Source organism: Takifugu rubripes, chromosome 8 (genome assembly GCF_901000725.2).
Source record: "Takifugu rubripes chromosome 8, fTakRub1.2, whole genome shotgun sequence".
Classification (NCBI taxonomy): Eukaryota; Metazoa; Chordata; class Actinopteri; order Tetraodontiformes; family Tetraodontidae; genus Takifugu; species Takifugu rubripes.
This window is the reverse complement of record NC_042292.1, coordinates 14,627,515-14,648,076: the sequence shown is the minus strand read 5'-3', so window position 1 is coordinate 14,648,076 and position 20,562 is coordinate 14,627,515. Positions and strand designations below refer to the sequence as shown.

The 20,562-nt window shown below is 45.8% G+C and overlaps 1 protein-coding gene across 2 annotated transcripts; it reads right to left on the bottom strand.

Moving 5' to 3' along the window:
- Positions 1-195: 195 nt before the first annotated feature.
- ndrg2 (NDRG family member 2) lies at positions 196-14,556 on the bottom strand. Of its 2 annotated transcripts, none has more exons than XM_003977833.3 (16): positions 14,345-14,556; positions 6,556-6,638; positions 5,998-6,039; positions 5,763-5,868; positions 5,569-5,689; positions 5,245-5,307; positions 5,098-5,158; positions 4,935-5,021; positions 4,799-4,855; positions 4,620-4,723; positions 4,498-4,536; positions 4,369-4,420; positions 4,240-4,287; positions 4,127-4,162; positions 3,452-3,503; positions 196-3,148 (listed from the first exon to the last, which is right to left on the bottom strand). In XM_003977833.3, the coding sequence occupies exons 2-16, from the start codon at positions 6,625-6,627 to the stop codon at positions 2,985-2,987; spliced, it is 1,104 nt and encodes a 367-aa protein (XP_003977882.1). In that variant the 5' UTR covers positions 6,628-6,638; positions 14,345-14,556; the 3' UTR covers positions 196-2,984. The 2 variants fall into 2 exon arrangements, with proteins under 2 accessions (XP_003977882.1, XP_029696613.1); XM_029840753.1 differs by lacking the exon at positions 14,345-14,556 and adding an exon at positions 13,320-13,472.
- Between the last annotated feature and the right edge of the window lie 6,006 nt (positions 14,557-20,562).

Genomic DNA, 20,562 nt, shown 5'->3' with positions numbered 1-20,562 from the left:
ACATCTACACCTTAGACACAGTCTTCTCATTGGGTGGTTTTTTGTCAAAGATATTTAATTTTTCTGATTGAATATGTGAGCAAATTATATCCAAATGAGGAAAGACTACAGAGATTCCTGTTCCTTGATAAATGGCATATTGTTTTGTTATTATAAGTTGGCATAATGTTACATATTAAAGACAGGAGACACAAAATGTTTCTGAAGTTTTATTAATATTTACGTTTACCTTTTTTAGTTTGTCCATTGTTTTACACAGAGAACGTAGCCACACAAGTAAATCTGATTGTATTTTCCTCAATATTAATATTCTTTTCTTGTTAATTATATTATTGTCCTTTATCAGAGCTAATGCTAAAAAAGTTACACGAGAACTATCACAGTTAACTAATTTGTGAGCACATCAGGACAGTAAACTAACACGTCACAGAGATCGAACAAAATAAAAAAAATAAGTTTCAAAAAAACAAATAGGGGAAAGGAAAACTGACAAAGTATCAAAGTAAAAATTCAGAGACAAAATGGACATTCACAGTCACACAACCCTGCTCAACTCAACAATAAAGTACCACTCCATTTCCCTTATTTGGCAATATCCTTCTTGAGTCTCCGCTCATTATTTGGTGATGTTGCTGCCTTCACTGTTACAACATAACATGCTACCCCAGGCCTCTGCCGTCTTTATCCCACCACCATTAAGACTGTCGCCCTGCCTCTGCTTCGTCCAGCAGGTTCGGAAAAGTAGCACTAGACAGCATGCGAATCAAACGGGCAGCCTACAGGTGACTCGAAAAATGAAAAACACTGACGCTCGTTAACGAAAACCCAAGTGAGACTCGTCAGAAAACAAATGTGCGCCTACAAATGCACTCTGTGAATATCAGGGGGTCCAAACACAGGCCATTTCAATGAAAGGATCAGTCTGGTGGTTGCAAGGCAGTGGCAAGCTTTAGGGAAATTACTTAAAAACAAAAAACTACCCTCCAACGTCTTGCTTTTGGGAGTAAAAACTGCTTGTCAGCAGAAAATTGTACAAATCTCAAATTGCATTTAAAAAAAAAAAAAAAGGAAACTTAAGAACAGGCGCCCTCTAGTGGTGGACGTTTTAGCGCTAACATATTTTAAAATGGCAGTTAATTAGTCACCAGTTATCCTTTTCCCCAGTAAATTAAGTTCAGAAATCATGATCTTAAAAGTCTGGTAACTGTATGGGACTCGACACCTAAACCCAACTTCCCAGTCCCGGCTGTTGAAACTCAAATTATGAATGTAAAAAAAGCAACATCTCCATAAATGTTGCATCCTCTGAAAAATACTTCTGTTTCAGCTTTTTGGCAGTGAAGGGGCTGGTGTATTGCTATGAAATGACAGGGGGCTTCCTTGGTCTCCAGACTGATGCTAGCTGGGTTTATCAACTTTGTCATTGGACCCCTTGCCCTCCTTGCTGCTTTAATTGTGCTTACACAATTTGTACACTTTCACACATCTTCACACGTGTCAGAAATCGCATGTATGCACTCCAAACTCAAGTATGCAAGGCTAAGAGCTTTGACTCAGTTGATTAGCACAATAATCCTTCCTGACCACGCATGCACCTAGAAATTAAAAACTAGAATGCTACTGAGTGATGTCTGTGGTACCTTTTACACCGGACAAACTCATCCAAATTTTATAGAATTATTTACCTGAAGCATTCCTTTTTAGAGGGGACTACTTTAGCTCCAAATTTTTGGAAACTAAACAAATGAGAAAACCCAGATAAATGTATATTCTTTGGAGAAAGGCACAGTGCAGCGCTTGGAGATTTGACTGTCGGGGGAGGAGAAATGCTTCTTGTTTGCTAAATATTTTAGCATTCACAAGATGTGCCACTGTTGGTTCGGCTAATATCCCTGGTCGCACAGCTAAATAGCTCTTACAACCGTATTCCTGCAAGTATCCGGTGTGAAAGCGTCCCGTTGAGAAAGAATCAAGAGTGGATCAGAAGACAGGATCATCGTTGGAAGCATTACTTACTAGGGTTAGAACGCTAGCTCCTCAATCTCGCTGGCCTTCACAAGCAAACAAAAGAAAAACACTCAAACAAAACAGTGAGAGACACATTCGAATCCCATCAACTCGTCAGCAGAGTACAAAACAAAATGACTCTCCAGCCAAAATTCAGATGGGATGATAACGGGCATGCAGCTTCCACGCAGTCCGACAAAACAAAGAAGCTTCCCGCCCGTTTGCTTTAAATCTATTGGAGAAAAATAAAACAGTCCCTTACAGACAGGGAAAATGGAAGACAGAGGAACCTGGCAAGGAGGAAGCAGTCACCATAACAGCTCTCATTGGTTGATACCACATGAGGTAGCTTCAGCTCCTTGCTGAGGCAGGTTACAAAAATAATGACACAAAAAGACACACATATCATTAGATTCATTTCTGCTAGTATTGTATATTTAATTATCTATTCCTTTGAAAATTCATGGCGTAATAAACAATAGTTATTTATTTAAAAAAATTCTACTACATCTTTAGCATTTTCAGCTTCTCCACTATCCTCATTGCCATCAACAGCTATGATTAAAGTTGTTATTTTAGGTTAGGTGTGTGCTTTCGTTAGCTAAATTAAAGGGCTGACATGGGCGCTGGCGGAGGGAGAGAGAGGATGGGTTTTTATCATTCCCCTCACACCTTTATTTATTAATGTCTACTAGCCTTTTTTGCTATAAAGCAGCCTTTTTCCACCTTAGCTGATGGGAAAATGTGAGGAGAGGAAGAGGCCATCGTGTGAGGTGCAAAATGCGGAAGTTTTAATGTTCCTCATCCTCCCTCCCCCTCTCGGTGCATCCCTCCGGGTTAGAGTTGGTTTGTGACAAATAAGTAAGCCACTTGTCTTCTTCCTGTATTATTTCATGTCTTCTTTCACCTTATCACTCACTCTCTCACTCTCTCCAATTTATTTATCTGCTTTCTGACGAATTTCTAACCCTCCCACTTCAACAGGACACCTCCATGGTTTGGGAGGGGCTCGGAGGCATCTGGCCACCCTGCGAGCCCTGGGACAGGGTGCGGGAGCGCGAGCGAGACCCATCCATGGAGTAGGAGGAAGACAGGGAGGTAGTGCGGGAGCGCGACAGGCGGGTCATGCAAGAGGAAGCCACTGTGGAGAAGAAGGAAGCAGAAAACGTAGCCGTGTAACAGCGTCCAGAACACTTGCGGATATTTTCAGATATGAGTAATTTGCTGCATCAGAATAAATTAATCTGCTCTCATGTTTATGTGGGATTTACTCAGCTCGAAGGATTTCCGAAAAGTTTCTGGATTACAATGAGGCTCTGTGTCCCTAAAGGATTAAGCTCCATCATGCTTTAGCTACAAAGATAATAGCTGCTACCGGGATTCCTGGACTTTTTAGGGATTTGTCGACAGCCAGGGGAATCACGATCTGATATGGAAAACTTACTGTATCCCATTCCCTGGATGAAGTACTTGAATGCCTCGGTCAGTTTTGCGGGCTGCAAACACACAGAAATGCTCATTTATAGTGTTGCAAGACTAAATATTTTCCAAAAGTTTAATCAGACGGCTGCTGGGAGATGTAACAATTTTACACTTGACTAGTGAGTAGAACCCGTCCCTGATTCACATCTACTGTATGTGTATCTTTTTAAGCACTTGGATGACGTACATACGTTTTTTTCTAGAAAATGTGCTAAAACTAGGAATTTTGATGCGTTTTCCATCGTTGTTGGAACATCTCCATTTCTCCTGTTATCACATCTGAATATCATCCTTTTATATCCAGGGTGTCTACAATCATTTTTGAACACCACTGATTCTGTGTTTTTCTATTATTTGAAGTGCATTAGATGTTTTTAGATTTCATGTTGCTAAATAGTGGTTCCCAATAAAAAAAATATGGATTTTTTTGTTACTGTTGAGGGTTTTTCTTTAAAATTACAAACTTACAAACAGCAAACGTCATACTTTTATCCCTCTATTTGTGGCTCAAATATGTCTACAAATTAAATAATAAGTTAATAAGTCTGGTGGAGACAGCCAGATTTACACAATTTCATTCAACAAATGAAGTTGGAAAAGATCTTTTGACAGTTAGACTGTTTGAATGGGATGTTACCTGAGTCAGCTGAGGTTGACCACCGGCATCTGCCATCTGACGACAGAGACGAGAGCCGTGTGAATACAACGTCAAGAAAAGGTCCAAAAAAGGGGTAAAAACCAGAAAAGTACCTTCAGGAATGAAGTCGTTGTTGGGTCCATTTTGCTGTTGCATTCCACCTAGTGGCCACAACGAGAAATACACTTAATCGCTGCAAGGTGGAGGAAGAGTCATAAATAAAAACAGCAGGTGAAGCTTACAGCAGCATCCTCATATGGAGCCTGATCACCCACTACCAACATAACCGGGCACCTGAGGATGGCAGGAGAGGAATTAAGAGGAGGATTCCACATCAACAGAGAGACTGTGAACATTCAGAGGATATTTACTTAAATGTGCTGTTGCGGTCAATGTTCAAGTCTCGGCGGCTGCAAAGGGAAAGGAGGAACGCATCAGTGGACTGTCGTTGGGTATAAATCTGAGTTTACCTGCTGATTGGTGGCAAAGTTACCTGTTGTAGTTTTTCCACAGGAGCTCTATGTTGACCAGGTTGGAGGCTTTGGAAATGCGGTCTCTGTGAGACTGGACTAGATCTGTGTTTGCCGACATCTCCTCCTGTGGGAAAACCAACATTTTTGCAATGGCGGCGGCCATGTCCTGTTACATTGATGTTATTACCGCTGCATGTACCTGACTGAAAAGGTGCGTCAGGATCTGTTCGGTCAGGGAGGACGTCACCGAGCTCAGCTACACGGAGGAGAGGGAGGCAACGTAGAGTCAGAGGGGGGGACATCCAAATACTGAGACAGGAGGAGGACAAACGCACCTTCTGAGCAGCCCAGTCTATCCACCCTCGAGCTTGGATGTCGATATTGATCAGAACAAGGCCTTCCACAGAATCCGGGTTGGCCAGCTGAGGAGGACAAGAGGACAAAACGTCAGCAAGACGGTCAAGGACCAAATCACGTGAGCTCAGGTGGGACACTGACTGTGAACTTGGAGAGGATGTAGGCTCCGGCTCCGACGCCCACTCCGATCACTGTGCGGATGCTGAGAGGAGGACAGAATTACTAAAGAAGTGCAGCAGTTTTGATGGAAAATGGAGCACTTGATAGAAAATAAAAAAATGAACTCACTTGAAAAACTGCAGGACGGTGGGGATCATCTCCGCTATGGTCTCCATGGAGGGATACTGATAACTGTGGCGCACAAGACAGATAAACTCAACAGTCGTTATTAGTTTGAGAGACCGAAGTATCTTTGAGAGGCACCAGGTGGCGATATTCAGCTGCTAATGGTGGCATAAAAGAGCTAATCCACTAGAGGAAAAGTTTGACAAAGTATATGAGGAGATGGAGATCTTTTCTTTAAACCTCTGGCGGATGGTATTAAAGACGATACGGGATTATAGGAAGGGATTTAAAAAGGTCACTTGAGAGCATCAGCTGATAAAGCCGTACCCTGCGGGGTAGGCAGCGGCGCCCTCTTCCTGCCCCGGAGTGTCGATGTGAATCAAGGTGAAGTTCTTCACGATCTCCTGCATCTCCTCGAACTTGAACAGGGTGGAGAAGCAGCTCTTACCTGTCGGGGGAGAGAAACAGGCAGTAAATGGGACGCGGTGGTGTGAAGGGAGCAGCGGGGAGGGAGCACTTACTGTCCTGACCCACGTCGTGGAGCGTCAGGATCGCGGGCCTGCGAGTGGCGCCGGCGCCGTGGAGGGTGGCGTGGACGACGCCGTGAGGGGTCTCGATGCTGTGCTCCTGGAGGGGGAGACACTTATTTCACACCCTCGACATAAAATGCACATTTGTCCTCCAGTGTGGCAGAAACACGCAGATGATATGAATGAAAACAGGAGAAAAATGATGACTTATGACAAACACACTCACCTGCCCCTGATCCAGGAGTATCCTGGCAGCCAGCTCAGCATCCTAGAAAAACATCAACCGTTTTTAGGTATGTTTGGCTGCTTTTTATGGGTTTATTCAGCAGCTCTGGATTAATAACTGAGTGAGATGAGGGAGGAAAGAGAAGATCAAGAGAGTACCAGATAAAGATGGATGGATGTTGTGCCCCAGTTTTTTTTCCTTTATTTCCATTTAAAATTTAGGTTTGTTGCATCTGTGTCATGGATGGGTCATCACATTATCATTCACAGTCGTCTGCTGTAGATTATTTACAGATTTTGGTACATTACCATAAAGAAATTACAGCTGGAATTATTGTAGTTCCGCTGATCGTCCAGCAGGTGTCAGTAGTAAAGCTGCGCTACATTTGCAAAAACAAAAGCAGAGCAGAGGAGCTGCTGCCTCAAGGCTTTGACGTCAAACAGATCTGAGACAGTACTGCAGCTGCAGTGTGTGTGTGTCTGTGTGTGTGCTCATGTACACCATATTCAGCCTTTTCTACATCTGTGCATGCATCAGGGACGTGCACGAGCGCCTGACCTTGGCATCGGCCTGACCCGTGAGCAGAGGCTTGTCCTCTGTGATGGCGATCTCCTGCATTTCCGTCGTCATGGCGTCGCCTCCTGAGAGAAGCAGGGAATAAAAGAGAGGAACGATAAAGAAAAGAGTGATTAAATGCCATTTATCTATTCCTCCGGGACGTCGCTGGAGCTCCGAGACGTGATGAGAGTTAATTAATGATCCCTGTCAGCAGAGGTGAGTGGTGAGGCTCTGCAGGTGGACACAAAAAACACGACGTTTCCTGAGAATACCACGATGCGGTCGTGACTTAGCTGTAACTAACCTGGCGTGACTTAAAGGAAAACTCCTATTTACCTGTTTATACAATCATAAACGAAATAAAATCGAGGATGAAACACATCTGACCGTTACATAGCAACGGGGGCAAATCAATTTTGCATATGAGCTGCGAGAGGCGCTCCAATACCAATGTGGTGGAAAATCAGCACAGGTAATCGTGATGCACATCAGCACATGCTTTCCCAGAATGCACCTGTGCCATCTGCAGTGTGAAAGCTTAAATGGAGGAGGGGGGGGGGGGGCGCAGGTGGATCCGGCGCCGTGCCTGCTCTGGCATTTAAAGCTGTAACTTTTGACGCACGCACAGGAAACACATCACTAAACTACGATTAAAATGCAACTACGACGAAATAACCAAAGAAAAAAAGGCTAGGAGTTGAATTTTGCTAACACCGCCACCTGTTGGCCAATCCCAAAAAGGCTAACAACTAAGTCAGTTTGGTTTGATAAGGTCATAAAATATTCTGCTGTGACGGTCCTGACCTGCAGCGGTATGCTTGGCTATTCCCAATAACCTCTGTTGCCATGGCGAGGCTGCAACAGCGCATCCATTTTCGCCGCTGTTTTGGTCTGAACAGAACAACGTAAAAAGGGTTTTTATCGGGCTTTATTTCCCGCTGCTGCACGTATTCCTGAGACAAATGTACAAGATTAACATATCAAGCTTGGGCCACAGTGTTTTTACGCCTCTGGCACATCCCGACGGCGGGTATATAAATACTCCATGTGCATGTTGGTGTGGCTGGAGGATTTCTGTCCGACTGAGTGCAAATCTCCGCAATACCGGCAGAAACTCTCATTTAAACAGTCGGAGGAGCTGTGAGCAATAAATGTCCATCAAAGTGGGAACGTTTTCCAGAAATTCACCAACAGCCGCAGCACACTGATCATTCTGTTCTTGTTTACTCAAACCCCACAGACACCAGCAAAGCATCATGGGAGACATAAAAGTGGTCAAGGTGACGGGAAGAAAAAAGAGCCGTCACATGACCGCTGCTGCGCATTAAGCCACAGCGATGCACGGAACGCTGCCATTCCATTTAATCTGCTCCCTCTACGCTGTCACATTTTAATCGGCCTAACTCCCTCCATCAACCCTTTTTTTCCTCCCCCTCCTGCTACTGTGAGTCAGTGTGATCTGGAGCGTACAATAACTGTTAAACTGCACAGGAGGCGCCGTCTGTCACCAGCGGAAACAGGAACGTCGTGACGGAGGGAAAAGGACAGACTAGCGTGGGGAGCGAGAGGGGGAGGAGGCCGCAGATAGTGTGTTAGCCAGAGAAAAATACGCAACCAAAGCACGGAGAAGCCACCACAAGCCTAAGATCCGCCTTCAGCTCGTTTCAGCAGCTGCCCGTCAACAGTTGTCCAGCTCATCTGTTGCTCCAAACAGGTTGCGGATTTCATGTATCAGATTTGTCCGGCTAAACGAGCCCGCGCTTGATTCCGAGCGTGTTCACAATCAGATGCCTCGCTGACATTTAAGCACCCCCCCCCCACGTGACCTCACACCAAGTCAGCTATAACAAGTAGCTCCCTGAGGACAACGTGCCTCACCAACCTGATTGGACAACGACGTCCTCTCTACAATCTCCGGCCATCCATCCCATGACACCTCGCCGGACCAGTAGGTGGCGCTCTCTACACTGTTTGTCTACTGTTGCCCATTTCTTCCTGCTTTGAGATGATCCAGTCCGAACAAAGACTCTAACATTAGCAGAGTGCTAAAATAGGGCGCTGAGCATTAAGGTCGCCTGTATCCAGGATGTGGGCTGAAAGGTCAGAGGCTGGAGATGTTCAGCAGACAGAGGCGACTCAGCGTGATGGAGTGTTTCAGGCTGTTCGACATCCATAAGGCTGCGGTTGCGTTTAATTTGCTTTGAGCGACGTTTTACCCTTATGACGTTAAGCAAAAGATTTAAACAAATTACAGAAAACGAAGCTTTGGGTGCCTGAGGGTAGCAGGCATACTACCATGTTAGCATACAGATGTTCTAAAAAGGATCGATCAGCTTTCCTAATACTCACTATGATTAATGCAGCCCACAATAAAGCATGTTAGGCATTAATTTAATCCCAATCTTTTAATCTCTTCATGATTTCCTTCCTTCCTGGCTGCACTTTTGCCCTTTGTACTGCTTTGCTAATGTTATTTTTTTGTGTTCGGAAACATACGAAATATTGTCAGACAGAATTGAGAGTTAACAGAAATGCGCCTGCTTCAATGTTTGACGATAACAGCTACAAATGATGGCTATGATTTTATGTAGCCTTTAGCTTTTAATGCAGTTGAGTCTGGTTTACTGTGTTAAAAGTCGATTCATTATTGTTGTTGAAACACTACCTTTAAAAGTATTATTCCAAACTCTAGTTTCATGCATGACCGCATTATTTTACTTTCTTCTGCAGCTCTTTGCAGCAACTGTGGTTCACCTGCAACATCAGAGGTATCTGGGGGACCTGTTGCTAGGACAAAATATGGCCCCCAGACCAGAAAAGCAAAGACATGATCGACAAATGTCTGAAGCCAAGGAGAGAGAGAGAGGTGGGGGGGGGCACAACAGAGGCCACCATAGAGACCTTAAGAGGGGCCAAAACCTTCCCTCACCCCCTCCCTGCGTCCCACAGGGGGTGGATGTGCCAACGCGGTTCACCCTTGTTCACCAGGAAAAACACAAACACAGGATTGAAAGAGCCACTGAGAAAAGCCTGTTTTCCCTCCTCGTCTCTCAGCACATCTTTGTGAGCCCTCCATTGCTCGGCTAGCTTCTTCTTTTCGATGACAGGCCGCTCGGTTTCTCTTCCATTGCGATATCGCCTCGGCTCAGATGACCAGGCTCCTGATGAGGCCTCGGTAAAAATGAGCTCATAAGCTAATCATCAGAAGTGCATTTTAAACAAACGACTTCACTGTTGTGACATATTTGCTGACAGGTGCGCTAGCTTGTGTTTGGTGTTGTGATCTGAGTTTACTAAAACTAGTCCAAAATAAATAATGACAATGGAAACGGGTTAGCATGAATATCTTTAAAGATACATCTTACATGACATATCCGGGTGCGGAGTTGTTGAGGCTGTGTATGGATTAACAGAGTTGGCGCTAAACTGGCATAACAGCCATGTTAATTCAATGTCTAAACACGTGTGCTTAAATTGTTACAGAACTGTCAGTCCATCGTGAAGAGATACCCTTCCTGTGATGATATGGTGCTTCTGCTATCATGGCTACCAACCTCTACAGCTACAGATATGGATAAGGGGGTATTCACACAGTTCTGTCACACATGCTTAAGTTTTGGATGAGGGTTGCATGAGGCTTTTGTTTACCTGTTGTGCAGATACAATAGGCTAAGCTAATGATGACCTTGAAAAATGACACGTAGGCCTAAGTGGTTCAATGAAACTCTGTTGACGACTCTATGATGGTAGCAAGGCAACAAATTTGTGACCAGACACACACCATGGAATCACACACATTTAAGCAAAGGCTAATCCAGATGTTGCCACCATTAGCATGAGCTAAGATTGACAGCAAAATACACCATCAATACAAAGCCACAGTATAAGTTTTCAGCAGCTAAAGCTAAGCTAATACCAAACACACTACATCAAAGCTACTATGTTGGAATGCGTGTCAGGGAAATGCTACGTGGGGGAGGCATGACCTCTGGAGTGTGTGTGTTTTTGGCCTATTTCTTGCCTTCACCCGATCTATATTGACAAACACTCTAAATTACATAACTGTGCTCCATGGAATCGCTGAACCAAACGCACACCGCGCCGCTGCATTGAATGCACATTTCGGGTGCATTCAGGTCAGTTCCATTTGACAAAAAGATCCGAGTATCGTCGTCAAATTGTTGAGTTTTTACTGATGACGCAACAAAACGCCCCAAATCAAAGAAAGATGAACGGAGCTGGGCCAGAGACTTTACCTAATAGGGTGTTGAGAGGATCTTCAGGCTTGTGGGAACAGACGGGGCTTTGTGTTGCCTGGTCTGTTTTTGGCCCCCGGCCATCGGGGTAAAGGAGCGAGGAGGACCCCCCGCTGACAAACATACACACGCTTTCAAAAACGTACACGCTGTGACCTACATGGCAGCACAAAACTACCAAGCTCAGACACCTACACAGTACCAGTACATGGTGAACTGACCCCCATCCTGGGGCCCGCTCCGGGACGCCCACGGCAAACGTAGGGATTCAATCTATACGCAGCGCCGCGGCGTACGGCACAGAAGTAAAAGATTAGTCAGACTAGACTAGGGTGAGGCTCCTCGGCAGCGAGTGTGATTGTTCCACGTTGGCGTCACGTGCTCGTCTTCACTCACGCGAGTGCCAAATATAACAGGAGTCGTATCAAAATAGCTGACCTGTCTTCGGCTGCACGGGCGGAGTTTAATCACAACGCCTCGCCTGTCGTCATAAACATCGCAGCGGCTTTCTAGGAGCGTTTCGAAAAATATTCTGGCTGAGATGAAAGGATCAAAGGGCCCAATGAATGTTTCTAAAGCTTTTAGAAGTTTGTACATAATTATTAATAATTATTGGATTCTTAAATACCCAACTATCATCAACAGGACATTTGAAGGATTAAAATAAATATTTCAAGCTGTATTAGAATTATTTTTCACCTTTTTCACGTTTTCTTTATCAAATCTTAATGCAATACTGAATATTACTGGATATATCAGAATTGGGTTTGTTGAATTTAGTGGAATTTAATTCTAGATTTGAAACAGCACAAATTTCCTCCTCTGCTAGCATATATGATAAGTGTGCATCATCACGTAAACAAAGCTATTAAACACAGCTGCAGACACGACGGTGATGTTTGATATTCCCGCGGCCTGAAACAACCTCTGAAGCAATTCTCAGAAGTCCATTTTTAGCTGGTCGCTGGCCCGGTTCACCGACCTGTCAACAGCTATGTCAACGATGTGTCTTCTGACGTGACCATTGGAGAACGATCTCTCAAAAACAGGGCAGAATTATTCTATTTCATATACATTCGCGATCTTCAGCCAATATAGCAGGACGAGCATGTCGTATTTACCTCCGGCCAACCCCGGTTGGGCAAACACGGTGGGAGTAAATGCTAATATTGGGACTGTCAACAGATGAGGTGCCGGTGGGATTATGCTTGAGTAAACTCCCGTCACACAAAGAGCAAGTACACTTGTAACATGACAAATAAGTGCCAGTGTTTACGGTTTATCACATTATGCATAACATTCTACAATTTTATTCAGCCAGCATTGGACCAAAGAAACACGCTAGCAATGTCTACTCAGTTTCTTTCGTTATCTCAAAAAATGAATGACTTCAATCAAACACCTGTATTTTTCTTTCCACTCTGTTAGCATCCGACTGCCTTACAGCTAACCTACGACCTCACAAAGGCAGGTCAGCCGTCACCGACTAACTGACCACTGGACGTAAAGCTGCTGCTAATGTAGAGGCTAGCTACCATGTGGAGGCTAGCACACCTGAAAGTGTCCCGCCTTTGCGAACATGTGGTTTGGGAGCTTTTGCGAGCAAACTGTCAGTAGCAAATGGAATGAACACAATCGGGTCACTGCAGTCAATAGCCACCATGGCAACACAGTCAGCGCCCGGGAGGCAACGAAATGCGGTCAAATGGTTTAACATCACTATCCTTATTAACTTAACGCTCCGTCATTGTGAACTGGATCCATGGGAACACTCAGAAATCATTTATTTCCCTGGCTAGCACGATAACCCTCGTATCTTGACAACCAGAGGAAAAGGAGTAAATTCCAGCAGTCGTAGGTTTGTCCTGAGGGACAAAGTTAACCTCGTCCTCACTCCAGCAGAAGTTGTCCTATTGTTTTTCCGAAAAGGCTCACGTAAAGAGCCATTGAAGACGAGGACAGAGACACTCTAGAAGTGTCCAACCATTATGAAACGTGCAAGTATTGCCCTCATTTAGAGGGGGCTCGGAGCTAATTTGCTGCTGCCCCTTTGTCTGGTTAGATGGCAATAGACTCTAAACAAGCTCTATTATTGGTTAACAATGCAGAAGCTTAGCTCCTCCTCTAGTTTACCCCTTCAAAACTATTTGTGACAACTGTTTCTAGCTTCAGAGACTCCGGAATAGTTCCCGGAGGGTCTGCAGACACCAGCTGGGACGGATTAACGGACATATTTCTGTACTTTAAACAGTGCTATCTCACAGCAAACATGACCGAGCAAAAACCGCGAGGCTTTCTGATAAAACGGGGATTTTTATTTGGGACGTTTTGTTTCCCTAAAAAAAAATGTGGACACTTCAAAACTTCCAAAACTGATATGAAACCAACACACGGAGGACGCACCGACGTCCTCTCCCGGAGAGCTCAGTCTGCGGAGCGTCTGCGGGCGCGCGTGCACGTCTGTTGTCAGCGGGAGGTTCGCGGGTCTCAGAATGCGGTATGACTCACAGAATCCGCGCGCGGACTCGCTCTGGCAAGCGCGCGTGGATCCCGTGCGCGTGGGTGTCCTTGAGTCCCGCGCGACGCGCAAGAAAATGGAATGCCTCCGGCGCACGTCTGTCCGCGAGACGCCGAACGCGCCTCTCCGGCCACGCGGAGCGTTGCTCTTCCGATTTCCTTCCAGCCCGCGGGGTGCGTGTACACGCACTCAGCGGACACACCTCCATTTGACATTGCCACACAGAGTGCACCACCCCACCCGGCGCGCCAAAAACACCAGGACATCCTCCCCCCAAACACACACACACACGCGCACAGTGGTATGAACATTTAAGCCCTTTTTGCGCGATTAAAACAGGTATTTGCGCGTGAAATCGCTTCAGCCCCGCAAAGCGGCCGGCTTTGATCTGTACAAAGGAAGCGCAATGACGCGCGTGGAGGACCGGACAGACACCCGGGAGGGGGGTCATTTATGATTTAAGTTCACGGGGGACTGAAAATGTCAATATTGGCCTATATTCTCTGCGCGGTGGGTGTGAACTGTCATTATTGTGGAGGGACACGGCGTGAGGGTGGGGGGGGGGGGGGACAAAGAGCTGCTGGCTGTCCCACATGTGCGCGTCAATAATACACACGCACACACAGACGCAGTCGTCTCCAAACTCGAGCGCATGCAAAATAAATCAAAATTCTACTCGCGTGTCCAATTGGAGCCCTGTGGCTGAATTTTGGTTCCGGGGGGACCGATGGCGTGCTTTGGGGGGTTTCAACCGTGGAGGAAAACATTAGGAGGAGGGAGGGGGGGGACTGGCTGACTTCAACATTCTCATCAAAAGAGGTCGGCTTGGTTCAGGTCGACGCACATGCCCGCACGAAAGTCGCGAAAACGCATCTTTTTCCCTTTATGTCCTTATTTTGCAGCCTTTCTGCGCTGTTGCTGTATTAGGACACAGGGAAGGTGTGTGTGTGTGTGTGTTGGGGGGGGGGGGGGGGGGGTATAAACACATATATGATACTAAAGGATGTAAACTTACCTTTAATCTAAGCAAGAAATTTGCACAAAAGCGAAAACTTTGATGAGTGTCGAGTCTGCTGCTCCGCTTGCAGAATTCCGTCCAGCTCTCTTCCCAACCTGTCCCCGCGTCTCCCCGCGAATTGCCGGATATTTCACTTTTTCCCACCTCCTCTCTTGTCCGCTCCTTCTCTTTCCCCAGTTTCCCTCAAGTGTTGTTTTTCCTCTCTCCAGCAGGAGGACAATATCTGCACGGGGTGGGGGGAATCAATGTGGAGCGGTCAATAAACAGACAAGATGGAGAGATGGAGTTTGGGGGAGGGGGAAAATGTATAGCGCGATCGAATAATCCGTGTAAAAACCTACATCCGTTAAAAAGACACTTCAACCCAAGTAAATGTATCATACAGATCTGTTAAGATTTGTTATTTTTAATGAATTAAACTCAAACAAGTGAACGTTTTCATTTTTCTCCCCCCGCCCGAGACTCCAGTTAGTACAGTCCACCCTGGTTGAGCTCGAGAAAGCGAGCAGCAGGGCCGAGGGGCCGAACGTCCCCGCCCGGGTCGGACTCAGCAGGTAAATAAACAAACACACCTAGTGTTGAAAGGAGCGCAGGAAGGGAGCAGGGGCGGCTCCCAGGAGCCCGACCACAGGGGGCCCAACATCAACACCATCCGAAACCTGTTCAGATCATATTTTTATGCATCTTTAATCATTGTAAAAACGATGGTAATGATGAAGATTAGATATTCTGGATAATATTTTGCTGTCAGAAAGCACAAGAGAAGCTGAGCAACCCAACGACGTTGAATGTAGAGGAAGAAAATATTGAAATAAAACAGTTCTAAATGTGTCCCTATTTGAGAAAAAGTGAAAAACAGAAAAATGCCAACCAGCCAGGTTATCATGAGTGATCAATCGGGGTCTTTTATAAACCGCATTTGTGTTTGTATTTGACATTTAACGCTGACGGTTTGGCCTTTGGTTCCAGCTACACAATGAGTCCTCTCAGGCAGGAGCGGAGGGGAAATGAACATGAGACGAGCCTTTCCAGCTGTGACTGTGCTGGCGCGGCGCTACCGAGCAGCGGAACATCAGTCATCAGTTCTGCCGTTACGTAAGCCTCGTTCCCCCGAGCGACACCCTCCGGTTTGTCATTGGATGACCACACCAGAGCTTCATTCCAACCGGGAAGAGTAGAAACATCAGTTTGTTCTGAAATAGTCTCCACTGGCTGTTTAACGTCTTTGTTTAATGACCTGGCCAGACAGGCAGAACTAATTTCAAACAAGTCAGCACGCTACTTCAGGACCAGGTTAGCAAAAACAAACGTGCGCAGCATCGGCTGAGAACTTTACAGACGCAACAACAGTTTATCTTGGTGCAGCAGCTGTTCAGCCAGGTCAGATTAAAGGGCACGTTGGGTAACGTGACCAAAGCTAGTGGAACCGGATGGTTACTGGGTATGTGGGTATCGCATTTCTCTCCCGCGTCCCCAGTCTGGTTATTTTGTCTGCGGTGGTTCCCGGCAGGTGTGTGGCACGCCCCCGATGACACCTGGCGTGGCTAATTTGTGGTTACTGATGAGGGTCTGTGTATATGCCTCAGTATTTTGGTTGGGCACCCTCTTTATCCTCTGGCTGTGGTATTCCTGTGTGATATTGCTCCGGTCCAGTTCGGTGTGTGTGGCCTCAGTGAACCCTTCCCAGGTAGAACGTAACATCATTTGGGTGTTCTGTTTGCTACTGTTTATGTAATTAACAGTTGGTTTTGTTTCTTTTCAGAGTTGCCGGGTGTTGTGCCGCTGGTTGTCCTGCCTTGCCTCTTAGTTTTTGTTTGCTTTTCTCAGTTTCCATTTAGTCGTAAAGTAGCGGCTCTGTTTTTCTTACTCGGAAATCCTTTTTAGCATACATGATTTAGTTTTTGGATTTTGGGGGGAGGAAGGTTGGCTCAGCAGTGGTGCAGAGGTCCTATTAAACTTATGTAGGTTTTCCTTGTGTTGTGGTTTGGGTTTGTAGCTTTGTGTGTATTTATGGTGGATTCCTTTAAAGTTGTAGTGACCTCTGCCACAGCTAGTTGGCATAGTTCCCTCTCTCTACCCAGCTGTACCCCGAAGGGCTTTTGTGACGGCTGGACGAGGGATCCATAATTTTCTTTGTTGTTGGAATTGAACCATAAAGACTGTTCATCTTAAGCACGTGGAACTATTTTATCAATTGTTAAATAAAGGTTAATTCACTGTGCCTCTATTCATTTGTGAATTTACCTGCACATGGGTGGTCTTTGGGAAACCCCCAAGAAGGGAACTGTTAAATCTTTAGGTGAAAGTCCTAAGGTGGCGTTGTGGACATTAGTTTGGTTAGTTAGGTTGGATCTGCTACATGCAGTTCTACACTAACTCCACCGCATCAGACTAGTTTTAACGTGCCGTTTGCTGTTGTAGACATGGGTCATCATGTTCATGGGTCTTCATCCTCCCAGCTTTCCTGGGTCTTTAAACTGCGTTGAACAGCTTAACGCCTGTTGGCCTCCAATGGATACAGTACTAGAGGAAAGCATGGAGCCATGAGATAGCTTAGCAATACAGAAAGGAGATATAGCTTTAACCTTTAAATGCTTCAAAATGTAAAGCTACTACGCTAATGCTATCATCACACAACAGCTGGGATTCATTTTCCATGTATGTATCGCCTTCATCTGGACTCTTTGACCAAGATCATCCTTTAGATCATTCAAAGCAAGAGTTGGTTTCTTCCTCTCCACAAGGTCCTGCGCTAACAGGGATTAGCTACAATCATTTTAGGACCTGTTTGGCAGCTGTTCAGACAAAACAAAACATCGGAGGGAAGAAAACGGCCATGTCAACCGCTCACCCAGGGAATCATAGCATCTAACGTGTGTGTGTGTGTGTGTGTGTGTTCCGTGTTCATGCACTCCTCGAGTCCACCAGGGCTGGACACATTTTCAACTGTAAACATGGCCTTTAACGCTATGTTCCAAAGGAAGGGTTAGGTATGAGTTACGCTTACTTCCTGTTGAAATTTACCGAAACAAAATAATCCTGGACGTGCAATTAATCACAAACCTGAGTCCCTGGAAATGTTTTTCTAATGATAAAACCCCTGCTGGCGCTGAGCGCTTGTATTGTAAGTCAATCAGAAATAAATCCACACTGAAAAAGCAAAGATGGTCAAGGGGATAAAGAGATTTGATTTCTCAGTTGCTGCCTCGACTTTCTTTTCGCACAAATTTCCTGACTCAGCGTATCGCATTAAGATCTAGATATCGACAGCAGAGGGGGCAGTACACCATACAAAGTAACCTCCTACTCTTTAAGGGCTTTTGATGCTCACTTGATGCTAAATTGAGCATAAATGGTGCATTCCATTTGTACCCAAAAGTTGGGTCCCAAGTTTCACCCGGAATGTCTCACAAGGTCAGACATCCAACTCGGAAAGTCGGGAGGATCCACAACCCCCTAGTTGGCTGCAGCCATGTGTGAACATTGTAGAAGATTCCGTTTATCTGCAATTCTGACTAGTTTTTGTCAGACTAAATGCTGCAATTGTGTAGTTTTTCATTTTTTTCATGCGGTATGTGCGAACTACAACGCAGGCCTGTGATGTGATTCCCAGCAGGTAAATGAGACCCAGCAACAACAGGAGCAGGTCCTCGCTTAAGCTGCAGCTCCAGTTGGTCACTGGTGGTCCAGATTAACTAAATTAGGCTCCCTTTCAGATCAGCAGTTGACCTCCTGACCCCGTCTGTCCTCATTACACCCCACCCTCAATGCCATCTTTGTTCCTCCATCGACCCCCTGCTGACATCAGCCCACCAGCTACTGGTGATGGGGGAGGGCACAGTCCAAAAGGCCCCAAATGCTAATGTTTTTTTTCACTTTTCATCTATTATTAGCTAAATGCTACTGACAGCCTTCCCATGCTCATATGCTACCATGTGTGCCATGTGACGCTGGACTTTGGCCTTTGATCAGAGTGTTTTGCTTACTTTGATGTAGCCCCCTCCTTGATAGCACAGAGAACAATAGAGCAGCTCTGAAAACATAATTTCAGGTGTCCAATCAATGTCCAGCCTTAGTTTAGCGGTTTCTCCCACCAATGTGGACCTAACTGCTCGTCCAAATGTCCCGCCATGTCCATGGTTTCACCATCATATGCATTATTTCGGTCACACTTGTGTTGATGTCATAAATGGGGGAAAACACAGACGTTCTTTTTTAGAAGCCATTGTTTGCCATATTTAAAAGCAAAATTATTGTCATTTGGTCTTTTTTCATTCTTATTTAGATGCAATTTTCCCCGCTACTGATTTTCCATCCTCACAGCTAACTGTTAGCACAATTTCACAAAATGGCTGCTATTAGACTTCTACAATCCTCTACCTGAACCTGGTGAGGTAAACAAACACACCCTGATGCTGGGAGTAAAAAGAGATATGTGTGATTCGACTTACTCACACACACACTCACACACATGCTCACACACACGGATATCAGGCCTGGCTGAAGTGGAAGTGGAAGTGTCTGATGCTCACAATCATAACAACATCAGAGAAGAGCTCTGGCGAGGGGAGACGTTTGTGGGAGGAGGCAGAATGAAGGTGGGGGTGAGGCAGGAGGGGTATAAGCAGTAAAAGCTGCTACACGGCCTCTTAGGATTTCGGTCTGTTCGCAGCTGAGATTGAAGACGGTGGCGTTTTCCAGAGGAGCCGCATGCCCCCCAACCCCCCTATGTGTGATCGGTCCGCTGGGCCCACTCTGGCGTGAGTGACGTCACATCGCCATATCTGACCTACTTTGGAGCGCCCCGTTCCGTCCCTGTCCTCATCTCTCTCACAGTCATTACCCCTTTGCTCTTTTCATCCTTCTCATATCCCCTTCTTTTCCTCCTCCTCTCCGGCCTTCATTGCGCGTCACGCGGCGCTAAAGGCGCAGGAACTGAGATGAAACGCTGAACGAGCAGCGTTGAAGCCAGACTGAAGATGCAGAAATCGCCCGCTGTTACCAATAACCCAATTTCAGCAGATTAAAGCTAAATCGATGAATATTTATGCGTTGGGGGGAGGGGCGCTAGCTCTGACGCATGACAAGATAGGGAGAAAAGCTGAGTGTGTGAACCCCTTTTTGGAGCACTCTCATTTTGGTTAGCACTAAACCACACGCTAAGTTTGGTGCCTACATCTACAACCACCTTCCTGGATGTGAGCCACAAATTAGCGATGCGCTGCATTTGTAGCTTACCCCTAAAATATTGAATGTAAATTTTCATTAGTCATAATGCTAAAAGGATACTGCTTACATTAGCTTAGCAGGTTTGAGCCATATTTGCACACAAAATGCCATCACTTTGCCAATTTAGGGGGATTATTTTCACATAGCAGCTACCTTAAACCAGCTCCGCGTCCTCGCAGCGGTAGCAGCACCGGCGAGCCGTACAGGGATAAATGTATCACGGCGGTGGACAGATGTACCGGCAGATTTCTTTGTGCTCCTGAACCGGAGCGGATTATCTGCGAGGGGCAGGAGCGCTCGGGGGGCTGATTACAGCGGCGGGGTCTGATTTAGTCTGAGGTTTGAGTCACATCTGACAACGATCGGCCCGCAGCAGAGGGATGGGAGAACGATAGCGGACAATGCGGCTGGAATAACGGCGGGAGTGCAAAAACAGGAAGTAAAGGGGGGAAAAAATACACCTGTGTTCAGCAGATTATAAAAGAGGCGTGGAGGATATTGTAGCGGCTCGTCCAAAGGGGCGTTGGGGCAGAAGGGAGGGGAAACAGTTCCACCTCTTTTCCTTCAGAGCCTCCTCTTCCTCACTTCTCCCTTTGTACGCGGCGCAAACCCCGTTTCTCTCTCATTTATATTCACACCAGCGATGGGGCTAGTCACAGGGCAGCCGCTGCACAATGCGTGCGCGCACACACACACACATACACACTTACAGTGGGCCTTTTCATCACAACGCCAAATTAAGTGCAACCATGTGGAGCCGCAAAGGCCAAAGTGGAAGACATTCCCTGATGGTAAACAAGTTAATAGGAAAGCTATTTTTGCTACGGGAGACGACCGTTTCAATCGTAAATAAACAACAAATAACCGGATTCTCATTCATTTCAATGTTCTCTTCTGGAAAATTTGCTGTAGGATCATTTTAATCTACGATAATAAAGTGAATCTAAGGTGGGAGCTAATTTAATCCCGTCCGGTCACCTTCATGG